General features: G+C 40.8%; 1 protein-coding gene across 2 annotated transcripts in view; it reads right to left on the bottom strand.

Moving 5' to 3' along the window:
- med30 (mediator complex subunit 30) overlaps positions 1–13,576 on the bottom strand; it is a 48,851-nt gene extending 35,275 nt beyond the window's left edge. For both annotated transcript variants that reach the window (XM_084918633.1, XM_084918634.1), the window contains exons 1-4: positions 13,492–13,576; positions 12,655–12,938; positions 10,457–10,615; positions 4,131–4,238 (exon numbers count right to left, since the gene is read on the bottom strand). In XM_084918633.1, coding sequence (XP_084774759.1) covers positions 4,131–4,238; positions 10,457–10,615; positions 12,655–12,840 — 453 coding nt within the window. In that variant the 5' untranslated portion in view covers positions 12,841–12,938; positions 13,492–13,576. The remainder of the gene's footprint in view (positions 1–4,130; positions 4,239–10,456; positions 10,616–12,654; positions 12,939–13,491) is intronic.
- Positions 13,577–14,326: the final 750 nt, after the last annotated feature.

Here is a 14,326-nt window from a genome sequence, read left to right as displayed (position 1 = left end):
GTCAATCCCCTTAGACTACCATGTTAACATGCCCAACTTTACAGGGGAAACAAGCATGTTTAGAACCTGTTACAAAAAGTGTTTTGGCCTCTATGTATAGTTTTCACCAATAAAAACCCTGAGTAGGATGAAGTTATTTGTTGTTATTTGTCTGTAGTTGTTTAGCCAGTTCTTTGTCAGCTGAGATGGGAGGGTCACATGTCTAAAAAGCTGACAATAAGTAATTGTAACAATATCGGGAATAAGTCCTGATTTGAGTTCAGGAGATGACGTTTGAGGCGGGGAGGAAGAGATTGAGATTATTCTAATGTTAAATGGTTATATATAGTTTAAAGGTCACAAATGGGACTTATATAAGGCATACTACATATGTGGCCTGTTTCTAACCACATACACAAAACACGACAGGGGGGCAAGATAGCGGTTTCCAGCAGGATGTCGCAAAGTAGCCCTACTCAAAACTGGAAAAGACGCGTTCATTATGACTGTGTGTAGATATGCGACTTGTATCCCAACACAAAGTAAAAGTGAAGCTATAATGCTCTTAGCTTTGCCAACATTTTGTATTATTTATCTCTATCATTATTGAACATGCCTGACAAAAAGCCAAGCCATCTGCGTCTGGTTTTCAGACTGCTAGAAGCCTGCTGTCACTTGTTGATCTGCTCTTGTCATGCATCAGTCTGATTGGTACAGCTGCTTTAGCGCAATGAAATCAGTGATGTGACTGACTGGAAGTTCATTAACCACCATAGCCTCCAGCTTCATCCTCCTCTTTTACATGCTGATCTACATACACCAAAATAGCAAGTGCACCTGGAGACGCCCACACAGTCCACTCTGACATCTCGCTGTGCTTGAGCAATTAAAATACGGAGCTACAAATCCTTAAGACTTTCATAAAAATCACACCCTGTTTTTATACTAGCCTAAATTTTCTGAAGTAGCTACAGAGGTTTCACTCATAGCGATGGGGTCTATTTTCCCCCGCTGAATGAAGTATCATCACTATAAATCTTTGATAAAGTGGGTCCAATACAGCCAACATTTCCTGCTATTGCTTCAGAAAAAAAAATGTATTCGAAACACACCATGTTATGAACCTGTCACAGAAATTTTAGTGCATCTATCCACAAGGTCAAAACCAATCTATACATTTGTCTGCAAAATGTGACATGAGTGTAATACTTCTTGGCATTTTTGACAGTGCAATTGCTGTTACCAAAGAAACCACAGGCCTTACTAAATCAATCAGGATGGGTCTTTACTTTAAGAATAAGATGACACTAAAAAGCCTTTTCCCTCTCAAAGCTTCATTCACAACATTTCCTATTGTGCAATTTGTTTAATTAACATTTAAGGGCCCACATTTCCATGTAACTGACTTCTCATATTCAACTCGTTTGTTTGTGTCGTGACTTGGGATCTAATCTACCTTCAACATTTCAGTCCTGACTGACGCTGGCATGTCAGTCCGAAGAAAAGCTGCACTGCACTTCAGATCGCTAGAAAATAGCCGCTCTACCACAGCTGAGCGAAAACTTATCTGACAGTGAATGAATTTAAAAAAAGCTCTTAGGTGTGTTTGATGTCTGACAATTGAAACCAAACGTGAACACCTCACACAAGACATGGGGAAAAAAAAATCAAATCAAAAAATCAAAAATCTTCTTTCTTCTTGTTAATATTTAAAACACCTCCAGCTACTATTTTTTCCCCACACAGCTCTTTGTAGTTGAGGGTCAGCTCAGCTCAGTCTGTTACTGCAATCTAAAATGTATTTATATACTACAGAGGTGTCTAAAAAGCTGATAAGCATTTTCGCTGCTTTTTGATTTATTACCACCATTATTTTTCATATGTTGCAAACACCTTAGCAATGTGACCGTAGATGAACACTTTGCTAATGAATCCCTAAGCTGGAGCAGAGGCCAAGATCCCTCCACAGATCGAACAACCTGTTTATGTTACTTTGGTCACAAACCGTTTGGCTAGGATGATCACATAAAATGGCTTTTTTTGGCTTACATTACCAAATGTTAACATACCTGCTAACACAGACAAACCTCTACCCACTCAACATAGCAGCTAGTGTCCAACCTTACTTTGCTTCCTTGCTAACGCTGTCAGTGGCAAAATACAAATTAAATTGTCTCTGGAGTTTGTGTTGCAGTCAGTGATGCACTGAGAACAAGTAGCCATTAGTGAACTCTATTGCTAAGCTAACATTAGCTAGTGTTACTCACTGCTTTGCACTGTGGGGGAGCAGCAAAGAGTGACTGAGGCACAGCCAAGTAGCAAACTCTGGGGTTTAAGAACCAGCAAGTGCAGAAAACTGCAGCTCCCAGTGCAGCTGCTTGAGGCTGCTTTGAAAAGCAGTCAATGCCCCATAGACTCCCATGTTAAAATGTCAAACTGCACAGGATTAAAAAGTATATTTACAGCTTAGCACAAAAAAGCCCAAAACATTTTGGCCTCTATGGATAGTTTCCTCCTCCATAAAAACAGTACAGGGGGCAGATTTTTATTATCTCATCCATCTGAGGAATAAGGCTTAAAGTTATGGCATATGGCTGATAAGGCCAAACAGGAAGCTGTAGCTGACAGCTGTTTTTCAGATCTCACCTTTGCTAATTTCATACACTCATTTGGATGTTTTCACCGCCTTTGATGTATGAGCATTTTTAATGGATTTTACAAGAAAATAGTGCAGTTTGCTGTGCGGTGGTGATTTCTGGCTCAAATAAACTAAATGAATCAGCATAGCGAGGTTTTAAAATGATAGTCCAGTAACCAGTGGGTGTAGTCGCAGTGTTTACATCCATCTTTGAGGTACAGTCTATGGGTAAGGCACACGGTAACATGTCTTTTAACATACAGGTGAATTCACAGGAAGTTGCAATTCAGCCAAGGTCTCATTTAAATAAGTTACATTATAATCAACTCCCAGATTGGCAAAAATTACATGGAAAATGCAATTAAATAGAACTACATTGTCAGCAAAACTCAGGGATGCCCCCTGGAAGACATCATGTGTTATTCAATATCCCTGCCACTGGCAACAAAGACAACAAACTTATTATTAATATGATGATTATATAAGGATCACATGCCTGTAGGTCTATATCAGCACTCCAATGTTCCACAAATACTCCCAAAAGTCCCTGTATTTCCTTGGAAGGCTGAGGTTGGAATTACAGCCGCCTCTTCATTAAATATGGTAAGAATCAGTCAGCCATCAGTCAGCCAAAAACTTAGGAATTAAGTTAGACAACTTCAAATTAAATTTTAAAAACCCAATAATAATAATAACAATAATAATTATTACAATAAAATCTGTATACCACACTGTGCTGGATTAAATGTGGAGGTGATGCTTGAGTGGTGCGCATTAAAACAGAATCAGCTGCACAACATATCAAATTGAGTTAATTTTGAATCAGTCACAACGTAATATCTGCTCGGTTCAATAAGATCAACAGTAAACCTCATATGAGATGAGTCTCCTTCATTTTAACAGTACGCTCCTCCTGCACAGTTGGAAAAATGTCATTAGGTTCAAATATTGGGTCTTCAAACTGCTCCTCAGGTTCCCCGACTGACCAGGAGATTCAGGTTTTGATAAAAATTAAACTAAAAAAAAAAAAAGATAGATGAGGGTGAATCTAGTCCCCAGGAAAATGTTGTAAAATGCATTTGTGGTTAATAGGATGTCCCAGTGGTATCATGACCTCCTTTAAACACACAACCACTATCATCAGACAAAGTTTATCAAGTGTGGCCTCTTAATTTTGTTTTTGCACAAACCTTCTGTACAACCTGGATGGTTGCAATTCAAATAAGAGCAAACCTGCAATTAAAAATTCGGGTTAATGATGTTGAATAAAATTATTCATCTGGAATAAATTGCACGCCTAATTATCATTTCTTGTCTGTACGATGATACTGAAACATCACTGAAATAACACCATGTTTATAGCTGAAATAAAAAGAGACTGAGATATCACTGTGAGCCTTTTCAAACCTTTCCCATTTTTCCTCTAATAAGCTTCTCCTCCTCGTGTTGTTACAGGCTGGAAATCAAACCTGTAAGCCTGTCAGTGTTGTGCTGTTCATCCAGAACACCATACCTTGTTGACCTCCAGGATTTCTCTCCTTTCCTCACTAGCAGAGCGGCTCTGCCCACCTGATCGGTCTTCATGTTTGGAGCCGTCATCTTCCACAAAGGGTATCAGTTGCTGGAAGGGACAGCAAACAAAAAAATGTGGCTGTATTACTTACTGTAAGCAAGACAAGCGTAAGAGGATCGCTCCCAAAATGCTGACTTATTCAGATAACTGGATCGTGTTTCCCTGCTTGGAGTCGCACAGTAAGATCCATATCATAGTTTTTTCAATAAAATCTGTTTAAAGATTCACCTCCTGATGCAATTATTCTCTTTCCTACTTCTATTTTTTTTCCCCCCAATCTAACGTCTAAGGTCCAAATAAATTAAAAGCACTGTGCTGCCTAGTCACATCTTTCCTATACGCCCACTGAGCGCAGTTATAGGCCACATTTACATGTGTATGGGAAATCTCAACTAAGCTATATTCAACATATCTCTATGCCTTTTCGCACGATTGTTCCCACGAAGTGGTGAAAATGGGGATTGTGTGTAAGCTCTTGAACACTCTCTTCAACGTGGAAAGACAGGGACAGGAAAAGAGTGAGAGGGAAAAGCGAGTGGGAGATTAATTCATTTTTAAACGCTCTGTGTGCTTGACCTTGTCTGCTTGACACTAGAGTGAGGCTGATGTGCAAGAGCCTTCAGGCGAGGCAGCGTTCCCGAGAGCCAACAGGGTCACTGCCTGCTGCTTTGCGTCGCACTGCCCCCTAGTGGGCACCTCGGTGTGGGTAGGGGAGCAGGAGGCTTGCTGCAGTCACACATCAAGTAATCTATGAATGTCTTGAGAACACACTGTTCCTCATAACACACAGACAGCAAGGATATAAAAGACCTGCACTGACAATGTGTGATTGATGTTATGCTATCTTTGCAGAGCGACTGCACAAAATTGAATTTTGTCAACAACAAAATAATAGACTGTAAAGCACACGCAGTGAAAATGGAGTCAAACCTGAGTTTCATATTCTCAAAAGACAGCAACAGTTTTATATAGCATGACATTTTATGGGTTTTAATAAAGGCTGTGGACGACTCTGCTATGGTTTGTAATACTGGAAGCAAGAAGTTCCTGTTACAAAAAAACATCTAGAAAAACATTGTTTTCCTTTCCAAAACAATACTGCCATACCAGACAAGATCACAAACATAGATTAGGTAGGACAGTCTCCAAGCAACATTAGCTAATAAAAAAAATATCCCATATGGTGGAATAGCAAACCTTCCTCCAATAATGACTTGGCAAAGCAGTAAATTATGACTGACTACAGATTTTGGCCCGTGTTGTGCAGCTGGAGCAGAGGCCCTGCAGACAGTCGACGGCTGATTTGAGTAACCTGATTCATCTGGAAGCAATGACTGACTAGTGTATGAGTAGAGTTGGAGCCAGACAAGACAAGCACAAAGGAAGTTATAAAAAAATAAAATAAAATACAGACAGAGAGAGGAGACTAATAGAGTAGGGTAGCACTGAAGAGGGCAAGAGTCGTGGGAAAAGAGCCAGAGAGAGGTGAGAACAGAAAATGGGCACGGGAAAAAGACAGGCAGACAAAGAAGAAAATAAAGAATGACAAAAAGACATAAAAGTCTGGAAAAAGTTTCTTTACTCCTGTCAGTTTCCAAACTTAGCTCTGCGCCAAACTGTAAACTCTGACTCTTGGAGGGAGAAAAGACAGCAAGGACATGTGCAGGATATTATACCAGACAAACTATGAGCTCGCCTTCAACTTTGAGCAGGAAAAGATGAAAGTTTTTTCATTAGATAATTTGAGGCCGAAGCCAACAACATATCACATTTTAAAGGTGGTGGGCTTAGTTTGGCAGCCCGCGGGGGGAAAATGAAATGTGCTGAGTAGGTTGGGAGAGATGGATGGAGAGTGTATTTTGTGTGTGTGTGTGTGTGTGTGTGTGTGTGTGTGTGTGTGTGTGTGTGTGTGTGTGTGTGTGTGTGTGTGTGTGTACGTGTAGCTATGCAGCACGTGCACGTCAAAGTGTGAGTCATAACCCCTGCCTCTTCCACAGAAAGATGGATGTGGTTTCCTGGCTGACAGAGAAGAATGGCCTAATGAAGTTCTCCAGGTTGCCTCAGTGAGACAAAAAGAAAAGGGTAAAAAAAGACTGGAAAAAAAAAAAAACAGCAGGGTGAATGTGTAAGAGGAGAGGGAAATGAAATGGCATGGCTGTTCACTGCAGGAAATGACAAGAGGAGAGCAAGACTTGGGACCACAGGGAAAGAACAACATGGGAAAAGCAGAAAAAGACAGAGAGACAAAGCCAACGAGGACAAACAGACCGGCCCGAGAGAAAGAAGGAAATGAGCAGAGATCCAATATCTAGCAGATATCAGAGAAAAGAAGATGAAAGTGGTAGAAAATGTGGGGAGGAGGAAGAAAAATGCATCTAAAAAGGAAGAAAGCAGATTAAAGTCTGAGAAGGGGCAAGGAAAAAGCTGCAACGAACGACAAGTGGAAAGAAAAAGGGACGAAAGCGCTGACGTGTGCAGTTGGTCCAGCTGTTCATTAAACGGGTCTGCTGCTAATTAGGCTGAGATGAGGTCACGCTGCCCGAGTCATTGATTCCACTTCCTGTTTCAGGCAGCCAATAGTGAGCGGCTGTCAGGCAGCCACCTGAATTCTCTAGGATGATAAATGGCATGCATGCTGGGGCCAAAATCAACAACCCCTCAGCCCCAGACAAACATGGTGAGAGGAGCTATTGGCTGGTCAGCACCGGACTGGGTCTCAGCCTCGGGGGGAAATGAATAAACATTTAAATAAGGTGGAATGAGCAGAGGGAGGAAAAAAAACAGCCAGATGGTGTAATGACTCAATGAAGGAACGGCAAAAGGAAAATGTCAAAGAAAGCCCGTCACCGGCTTTGATTTAAGGGCACAACTGCACACGAGAGTCACTTTGAACAGATCGTTCGAAATGCCTCTCGCTGACTGTACTCCTCAATGCAGAAAATGTACGTGGTGGCAGCCATCACAAATTTGTTCCAATTTAAGACTGGTCTCCTCCCACATCCTCCTTTATCCTCAGTAGGAGTCTGGTGAGAAAGATTAGCTCCGAGCCAATCTGTAGAAATTGGGAAGGGACTGCCGCAGTCATAAATCCAATCAAACAGTAGTGGATAGCCGTGCCGGAACCCCGCATGGTGCCTCACAGAGTGCACCCCCAGCGAGCCAGTGCGTGTGGAATTGCACATGTGGCGAAAACATGCTATTGTGCCAAGTTACACTGCACCACTTGCATTTCTATGTTGTACATTTATGTGTGTGTCAGGGGGGGGGATACAATTGTGCAATCATTCTGTGAAGGCAGGCAGGGAAGGAGCGGGGCTAAGAGGCAAAGTGGTGTTGTTGCTCCTGAAGGTGGATGGTGACTGTAACCAGCAGTAAAGAGGCTCTGGAGACTCACCTGGAACGACCAATGAATCTGCTGCAGGCAGAGAAAAGACAGACCTAGAGGGAGTAGGTGAGATAAGAGTTCCCCAGGGTAAATATGTGTGTGTTTGTGTGAGCAGCTTTGTGAGAGGGTGTGTGTGTGCATGAGCAAGGGGATATGGAAGTTACAATGGCCTACTTCCTTTAAACCAACAGCTTCCTAATTTAGCAGAAGCCGGACTATGTGAGGCGACGGCTGAAAGCACAAAAAAAAATATCCTGACAAGCACATAAAGCATTTGTTGACGTTCACATCTAAAAAGATCAATCAGTCAACTTAAAATGTAGTATCAGCACTTCCGCGCTTACAGCCTCATCATGTAAAACCTAAATGCAGTTGCAGGTGTGCTTTATATAATAAAAGCATGACCTAATTTGATGTAAGACAGCATCTTAAAAGTAATAACAAATGGACAAAATATGTAAAATACAAAGTATAATACAATGTGTTTTATCAGGTAACAACTATATTAAGCTGGGAGTAATGTGTATTTCATTTAATCTCCTTTTAGCATGTAATACCTAACCAAATCCAAAGCAGAATGTTTGTAGCATGATCCGGGCCTGGTTACCCACTATAGAGAGAATTTTATTTGTTTGTTTCATTAATCTTTTATGAAGAGGGGGAGAGTGTGTTATTCATGAGTGAATGGAAGACGGAGTGAGAGGTGGACCAGCAGATTGGTATGGTTTGAGCAGAAATATAGGCATTGTACTGGACTGCCATGGTTAAGAGAGAGCTGAACTTTACAAGTCAACCTACAAATCCAACCTTTACCTATAATTATGAGTTCTGGGTAATGACCAAAAGAGTAAGGCCACGAATACAAGAGGCCAAAATGAGTTTCCTTTATAGGTTGGCCGGGCTCAGCCTTTAAGGTGGGGGGAGGAGTTATTTCTAAGGCTGAGCATGGCTGGGTGGACTCTGGACTCCGGACTCCGGACAGTATGTCAGCAACACAAAAAATCCACGATCAACATGTCTCACTACTGCAAATACTTTATTTACTTTTGGTGAGGGTGGAGCCTGTATAGAGCCTGCAGGAAGCCGGACACATTACACTCGCTCACTCAGGGTGAATTAATCAGATCATAGCCTGATATCACATATCACACAGACTTTGTAATATGGAGCTAATGACTTAAAAACAATTTATTGTCCAACTGAGTCTGACATTTATGTCCTCACACACATCCATGCTGGCAATGCATTGGAAGGTTCAGTGCAGCGGTACATGTGTGTAATCAGACAGAGCTCTTCGGCTAACTTTACCTTACCTTTACCTGAGTGCACTGACATGCATCAAACCATGATTAAATCTCAGTGTAACAGGTGCACGCCAATCTTTTGTATACTTAATCAACTTGCACCAATTTCATCACCTCTCCTCCACATCACAGCCAACAAACCCCAACTGCTTCTTTTGTCTGCGTTATGCAACCAGTGCGTGCCGCCACTGTAGGCGTACGTCATATTGCTTCACTCTCTGCAACAGGACCGGTGTGTGCAGCAAATACGGATCAAAGAAATGTTAGAAGCCCTTTTGGAAAGTTCAAAGTTTTCCATTTTTTATGTTTCAGGCTCATCTTAAGATTAATTTTCCCTCCTCGTCAATCCTTTTATGATTTATAAGTGCACTCTGTTGTCCCCTAACCAACCAGCTAATGTAAGAACCTGCTAACTGTTCCCACCTCACACTTAAAAGACTGAAGGCGGCTGAGCGTTAGCTGTTAGAGCTCCTCTGTTATGTAACAAACTGCTGCCATTTCCTTTTAGACCTCTTTTAAAGATTTAAATATATCGGCAGGCTTCCTTATAAGTTTTTACTTTTCTTTTAAACCTTTAAGGCTTTTTTATTTTATTGTTAACTACTGAGTTGCACTGTATTTTCATTCTTGATGCTGCACTTTCATGACTCTGTTTTATATTAATACACCAACTGTTCAATCATTTGGAGCAGTTGGTGTCTCAACAAATCAGCTCTGGATCGCCTTCAGTCTGTACAGAATGCAGCGGCAAGACTTTTAACTGGTACAAACAAGAGGTCACACATTACTCCAGTTTTGGCTTCTCTTCACTGGTTGCCTGTAAATTTTAGGGTTCATTTTAAAATTTTAGTTGTAACTTTTAGAGCTCTGCACGGTGAAGCTCCCCAGTATATCTCTGACCTGTTGAAACCTCATGCTTCATCCCGAGCACTTAGGTCTTCAGGTCAGAGGCTACTGGTGGTCCCACGTACTAGGTTTAAAACACGTGGGGATCGGGCTTTTCAGGCACTGGCACCTAGGCTGTGGAACTCTCTGCCGTTGCCTTTACGCTGTCTAGACTCTACTGACTCCTTTAAAAAGCAGCTGAAGACATTTTTATACAAACGGGCTTTTAATTAATTTTAACTTGTATGTCTGATCTTATTGTAAAGCACTTTGTGATTTTTATGTGTGAAATGTGCTATATAAATAAATTTTACTTTACTTACTTACTTACATTTATACTTTTCTAATCTTCTTTAATTTTTTTCCCCGTTTGTATGACTGTATTTTGACACATTCTTCATTATTACATGAAATATTTTGTATTGCTGAATGTTGCAAAAACATTTCATTAATAAACTTCACAACTTTATTTTTAATAACTATGGAAAGTGCACCACTGGTGGTATAATATAACTGATATAACAGTGTGTGTATATATATGACAGAAAATGGGGAAAAGCACAACGGGTTTCCCTTAGGGATGGAAGAAAGTTTCACAAATTTGACTATTTTACCAACTTTTAACAGAAATTCAATAACGTCAGTAAGAGAAAGCTGTCATTAGCATATTTCTTAGTGTTGTCGTGTCTCACCTCTGGAGGTATGGGGTCGAGGCCGGCACAGTTTTCGTTGCATTTATCGTAGACGAGGCGCAGCTTGCGGAAGAGCACAGAAAGCGTTCGTAGATGCTCCTGGAGTTTCCCCAGCCTGTCCTGGTGGGTGTTGGGGTGGTAAGTGACTCCATTAGGCAGCTACGAAGAACCAAAGGGGAAATTCTGTGTTAAATAAAGTACTAGAATTTTCTTAGTGCTAATAAAAAAGCTAAACTTATTGATCCTCACTGACTGCCAAAGCATCACGAAGCCTCTGTTGTTTCCCAGCTGATAAGAAAGCATTAGAAAATCCTCTGATAAAAAAGTGATAGTGTTCTTTCTACTTAAGAACGGGAGCCATCAGTCTGAAAAGACGCTTTAAAATGTGTTTAACACGTTTGTGATCCTGCAACAACATGGCATGTGGTTTTAATAATCACAGTTTAAAGCACCGAACATAAACTGCGCAGCATCAAAAGATAAACAGCTTCAGCTCAAGCACTTTGAATGGGTTTTTTTTTCCCCACTCACTCCCATACTGAGGCTGCAAAACTGGCTTTCAACAACAATGGGTGTTAAAGAGCAGCATGACATGTTTTTTATTGAGAGGATCGACAAGCCTCTGGAGCAGCACTGTCTGATTATAAACATCCTGCATAGCATGAAACAAGCCTGCCTTGAGGGCAAGCAAAGCGAAGAGAGACACACAGAGAAGCAGAAGGGAGACAGACAGAGAGACACAGAAGGAGTGGAGGGAGGAGAAGACACATGAGGAATTTTTACAAGTATAAAGGCGGCCTGTGATCTAAAAAAACAAGTCACAACAATGCTGTTTGTGCATTCTGCGGCTGAGGTCGCGCTCGCTCGGCCCATCTCGCTGGCTGTGATCTTAACAAAGTGCGGGAGCGGCGTCTCGGAGGAGCAGGCAGACATCCACGATAAACTCATTCCAGTTGCATCTTTAAGATGAGGTCAAAGCTGAACTACATGTGAACTGCAGACCAAGCTAATGCACAAATAAATGATCTCAAGGAATAATAACAAGCATCCGCTGGCACTTAAATGCAGTAGAGACTGATGCACTGTTTGGAAATAAAAGAAAACATTTGGAAGGAAAGTGCACTAACACATTTGACATAAAAGCAATACGTTCAGCTCAATGATATATGTAGGATGACTTCATGAGTCTTATCTACGAGCGCTCCTTCTTTGTTATGACAACATAAACAAAGCCCTGCAAACACAGGAGGAAATCACACAAAGGCAACATCCTTGCTTAGCCAGTGTTGGATTTATCGCAAACACTTTGACAATGGTTGTCATATCACATTGCTGCATGGAAAAATGCACTTTTGGTCATAAATTCCTGACAGTAAGATTTGACTTTGAGCAATTAAAATAACCAAAAAAAACTTTCTATCTCAAGAAAGACGAACAAGATCTGCTTGCAGTTCTCCATTTTTTGCGTGGCAGGCCCCCACATGCCTCATTTTTATCATTAACAACTGAAAATTGGGAAGTAAAGGTGATTGGAATCGCATCAGCAAACTCTTGTTTATTTTTTTTCAAAAAATTTTTTTTAAGTGATATTGATTTAACTTCAGTTTTATGCTGTGGTTCCTGTCCCCAGATTTAAGAGCCACTGCTTTATGCTAATATGTATTTTCCCTGCCTTAATGATTGAAGGCATAAAAAAGGGTCTGTACTTTTCCTGCTCCTAGTTGTCAAAATGTAATTTGTGCAAAAGGCATATTTGGAGCCTAGACACTGATTAAAAGTTTCCTTACATCTTTGTACTTTCTGCCAAATTCTTTCAGAATACAATCTACATGCCACATTATTTTAATGAACCTTAAACTGCCTCTGCAGGCTTCTCAAATCAAGTGATTTTGGCCTTTTAACTGCACTGCGCTTCTTGCTGGCTGTGGTCGTCTCCCATTTACCATCGAGACTGCAGGCATCCTGTTGTTTTTAAATCCTGCATCAAAATGTGTTGATAAAGAACTGCCTTCCTGACTGGCATTTGCTTTGTTATTAGAATAATAGTCATCATGTTATGTTAGTATCTCTTTTTTTTACCCCTCACATCTTTTGGCTGGTCTGTTTTCATGACAGCGTGTCCAAACCTTTAATTTTACTCATCTTGTGTCATACTTAAGAGTCTCACATTGGTTCTAGAGCTACAAACGTGACCATACCTGCATGTTTCTGAGGAGCTGGAAGATCTCCATGGTCCTGAGGACGATGTCTTGGACCGTCTCCTGACCGATGCGACACAGCGAGGCCGTGTTGACGTCCCGTGCTGCCTGAGCCTGTTGCTGCTGTTGCTGCTGCTGAGGTGGCGGCTGCCCGCCAAAAGGTGACACGAGAGGAGGGGTCGTCATGGAGACTGCAGGTGAAGATGCTGATGGAGAGGATGGATTGGAGGGGGATTCACGTGTTTCCCTGTCAGGTTATTCCACACCAGGAGACATTTACATGCCTTTAGGGAGCATTTTAAAGGGGATAAAGAGAAGGAAATTTAGAGAAGTTAAAGGAAGTCTTGGTCATTGCGCTTGCTTTGTGAATACTCAACAGCATAGAGTTTAGCAATGTCAGCTTAGCTTTTAGCTAGGCTAAAGTTTGATAAAAACATATTTTCAGCTATATAAAAACTTCACAAGTGCTAAAAAGTAACAAAAACAACGCGTTAGTCTCTGTGCTAACGCCATAGCCTTTAAAATAAGTTATCTACGCGGGTTTGAATCTATTTAAACGATAACTCACATCAGTACAAGTCTCTCAAATGCCGCCCCGAGCTTTAAAAGACACACCCAGATACATGAAATAGAGTAACGGGTTAATCATCGCTCATGTAAAAGTACAGTGATTGTCACAAAAGCTAAGTGGACAGTCACACCATACGACACTCTCGCTTTCTCTACGTTTATTTTTTGTGGGTTTTTTTTAATATATATATATAATTTTTCTACCACATCATGTCACAGAGAGTATTCATGTTTGCTCACCGGCACAATTACAACATGTTAGGTTACCTGTGTGGTGATAATTTATCTCTTTTGTTGACATGTCAAGTCCCTCTGCTCCAGGGATCTCAGCTGCTGCTGCAACTATCGCGAGAAGTCTTAAGTTGACGCCGTTATTTTTGGGTTGTAAATAATGTAATAGAAGCGAAACGTGAAAATGTGTCCGTGTGTGTGTGTGTGTGTATACATATATATATATATATATATATATATATATATATATATATATATATATATATATATATATATATATATATATATATATATATATATATTAATTTGGCAGTAGATGCCTTTGGCCATCTACTGCTTCCCTCCGAATGCTTCTAAGGCATGAAAACATTACGGTAAAGCAACGCGCACACCAAAATGTGCTCGGGCTACTTGGGGTAAGAGCGACACATACTGGCTCATTTTTTTTTATAACAGCATCACTACCACACATTTGAGTTCATCAGCCCCCAGGCCAATTTACACCACATGATTGCTTCTCATGGGTCATTCTCTTTCCCTTACTCTGTGTTAAATTAAATCCCTCAGTGCATCTACCCATCCATTATTTATAGTCTACTGTACAGTTGTGCTTGAATTGTTTTTTGAGCCATCAGAATTCAAATTAATTTGAAATACAAGAGGTGTCACGAACAGACAGCAAGCTGTACAAGGTTGCTTCCTCAGCATGTGCTGCAGAATTACTGCCCTTACTAGTGACTTACAGACACTAGAAATAAGAGTTTTATTTATTTCTTTTTTAAAAAGAAGGGGAAAAAGGAAAGGTTTTACCTTTAGGCTTGAATGAGGCTGAAAAAAGTAGATTAAGATGCTATTACTTAATATACACCAT

This window comes from Perissodus microlepis, chromosome 22 (assembly GCF_051167445.1).
Source record: "Perissodus microlepis isolate ML-2025 ecotype Zambia chromosome 22, ASM5116744v1, whole genome shotgun sequence".
NCBI lineage: Eukaryota > Metazoa > Chordata > Actinopteri > Cichliformes > Cichlidae > Perissodus > Perissodus microlepis.
The sequence above is the reverse complement of the archived record's forward strand: the minus strand, read 5'-3'. Positions and strand labels throughout refer to the sequence as shown.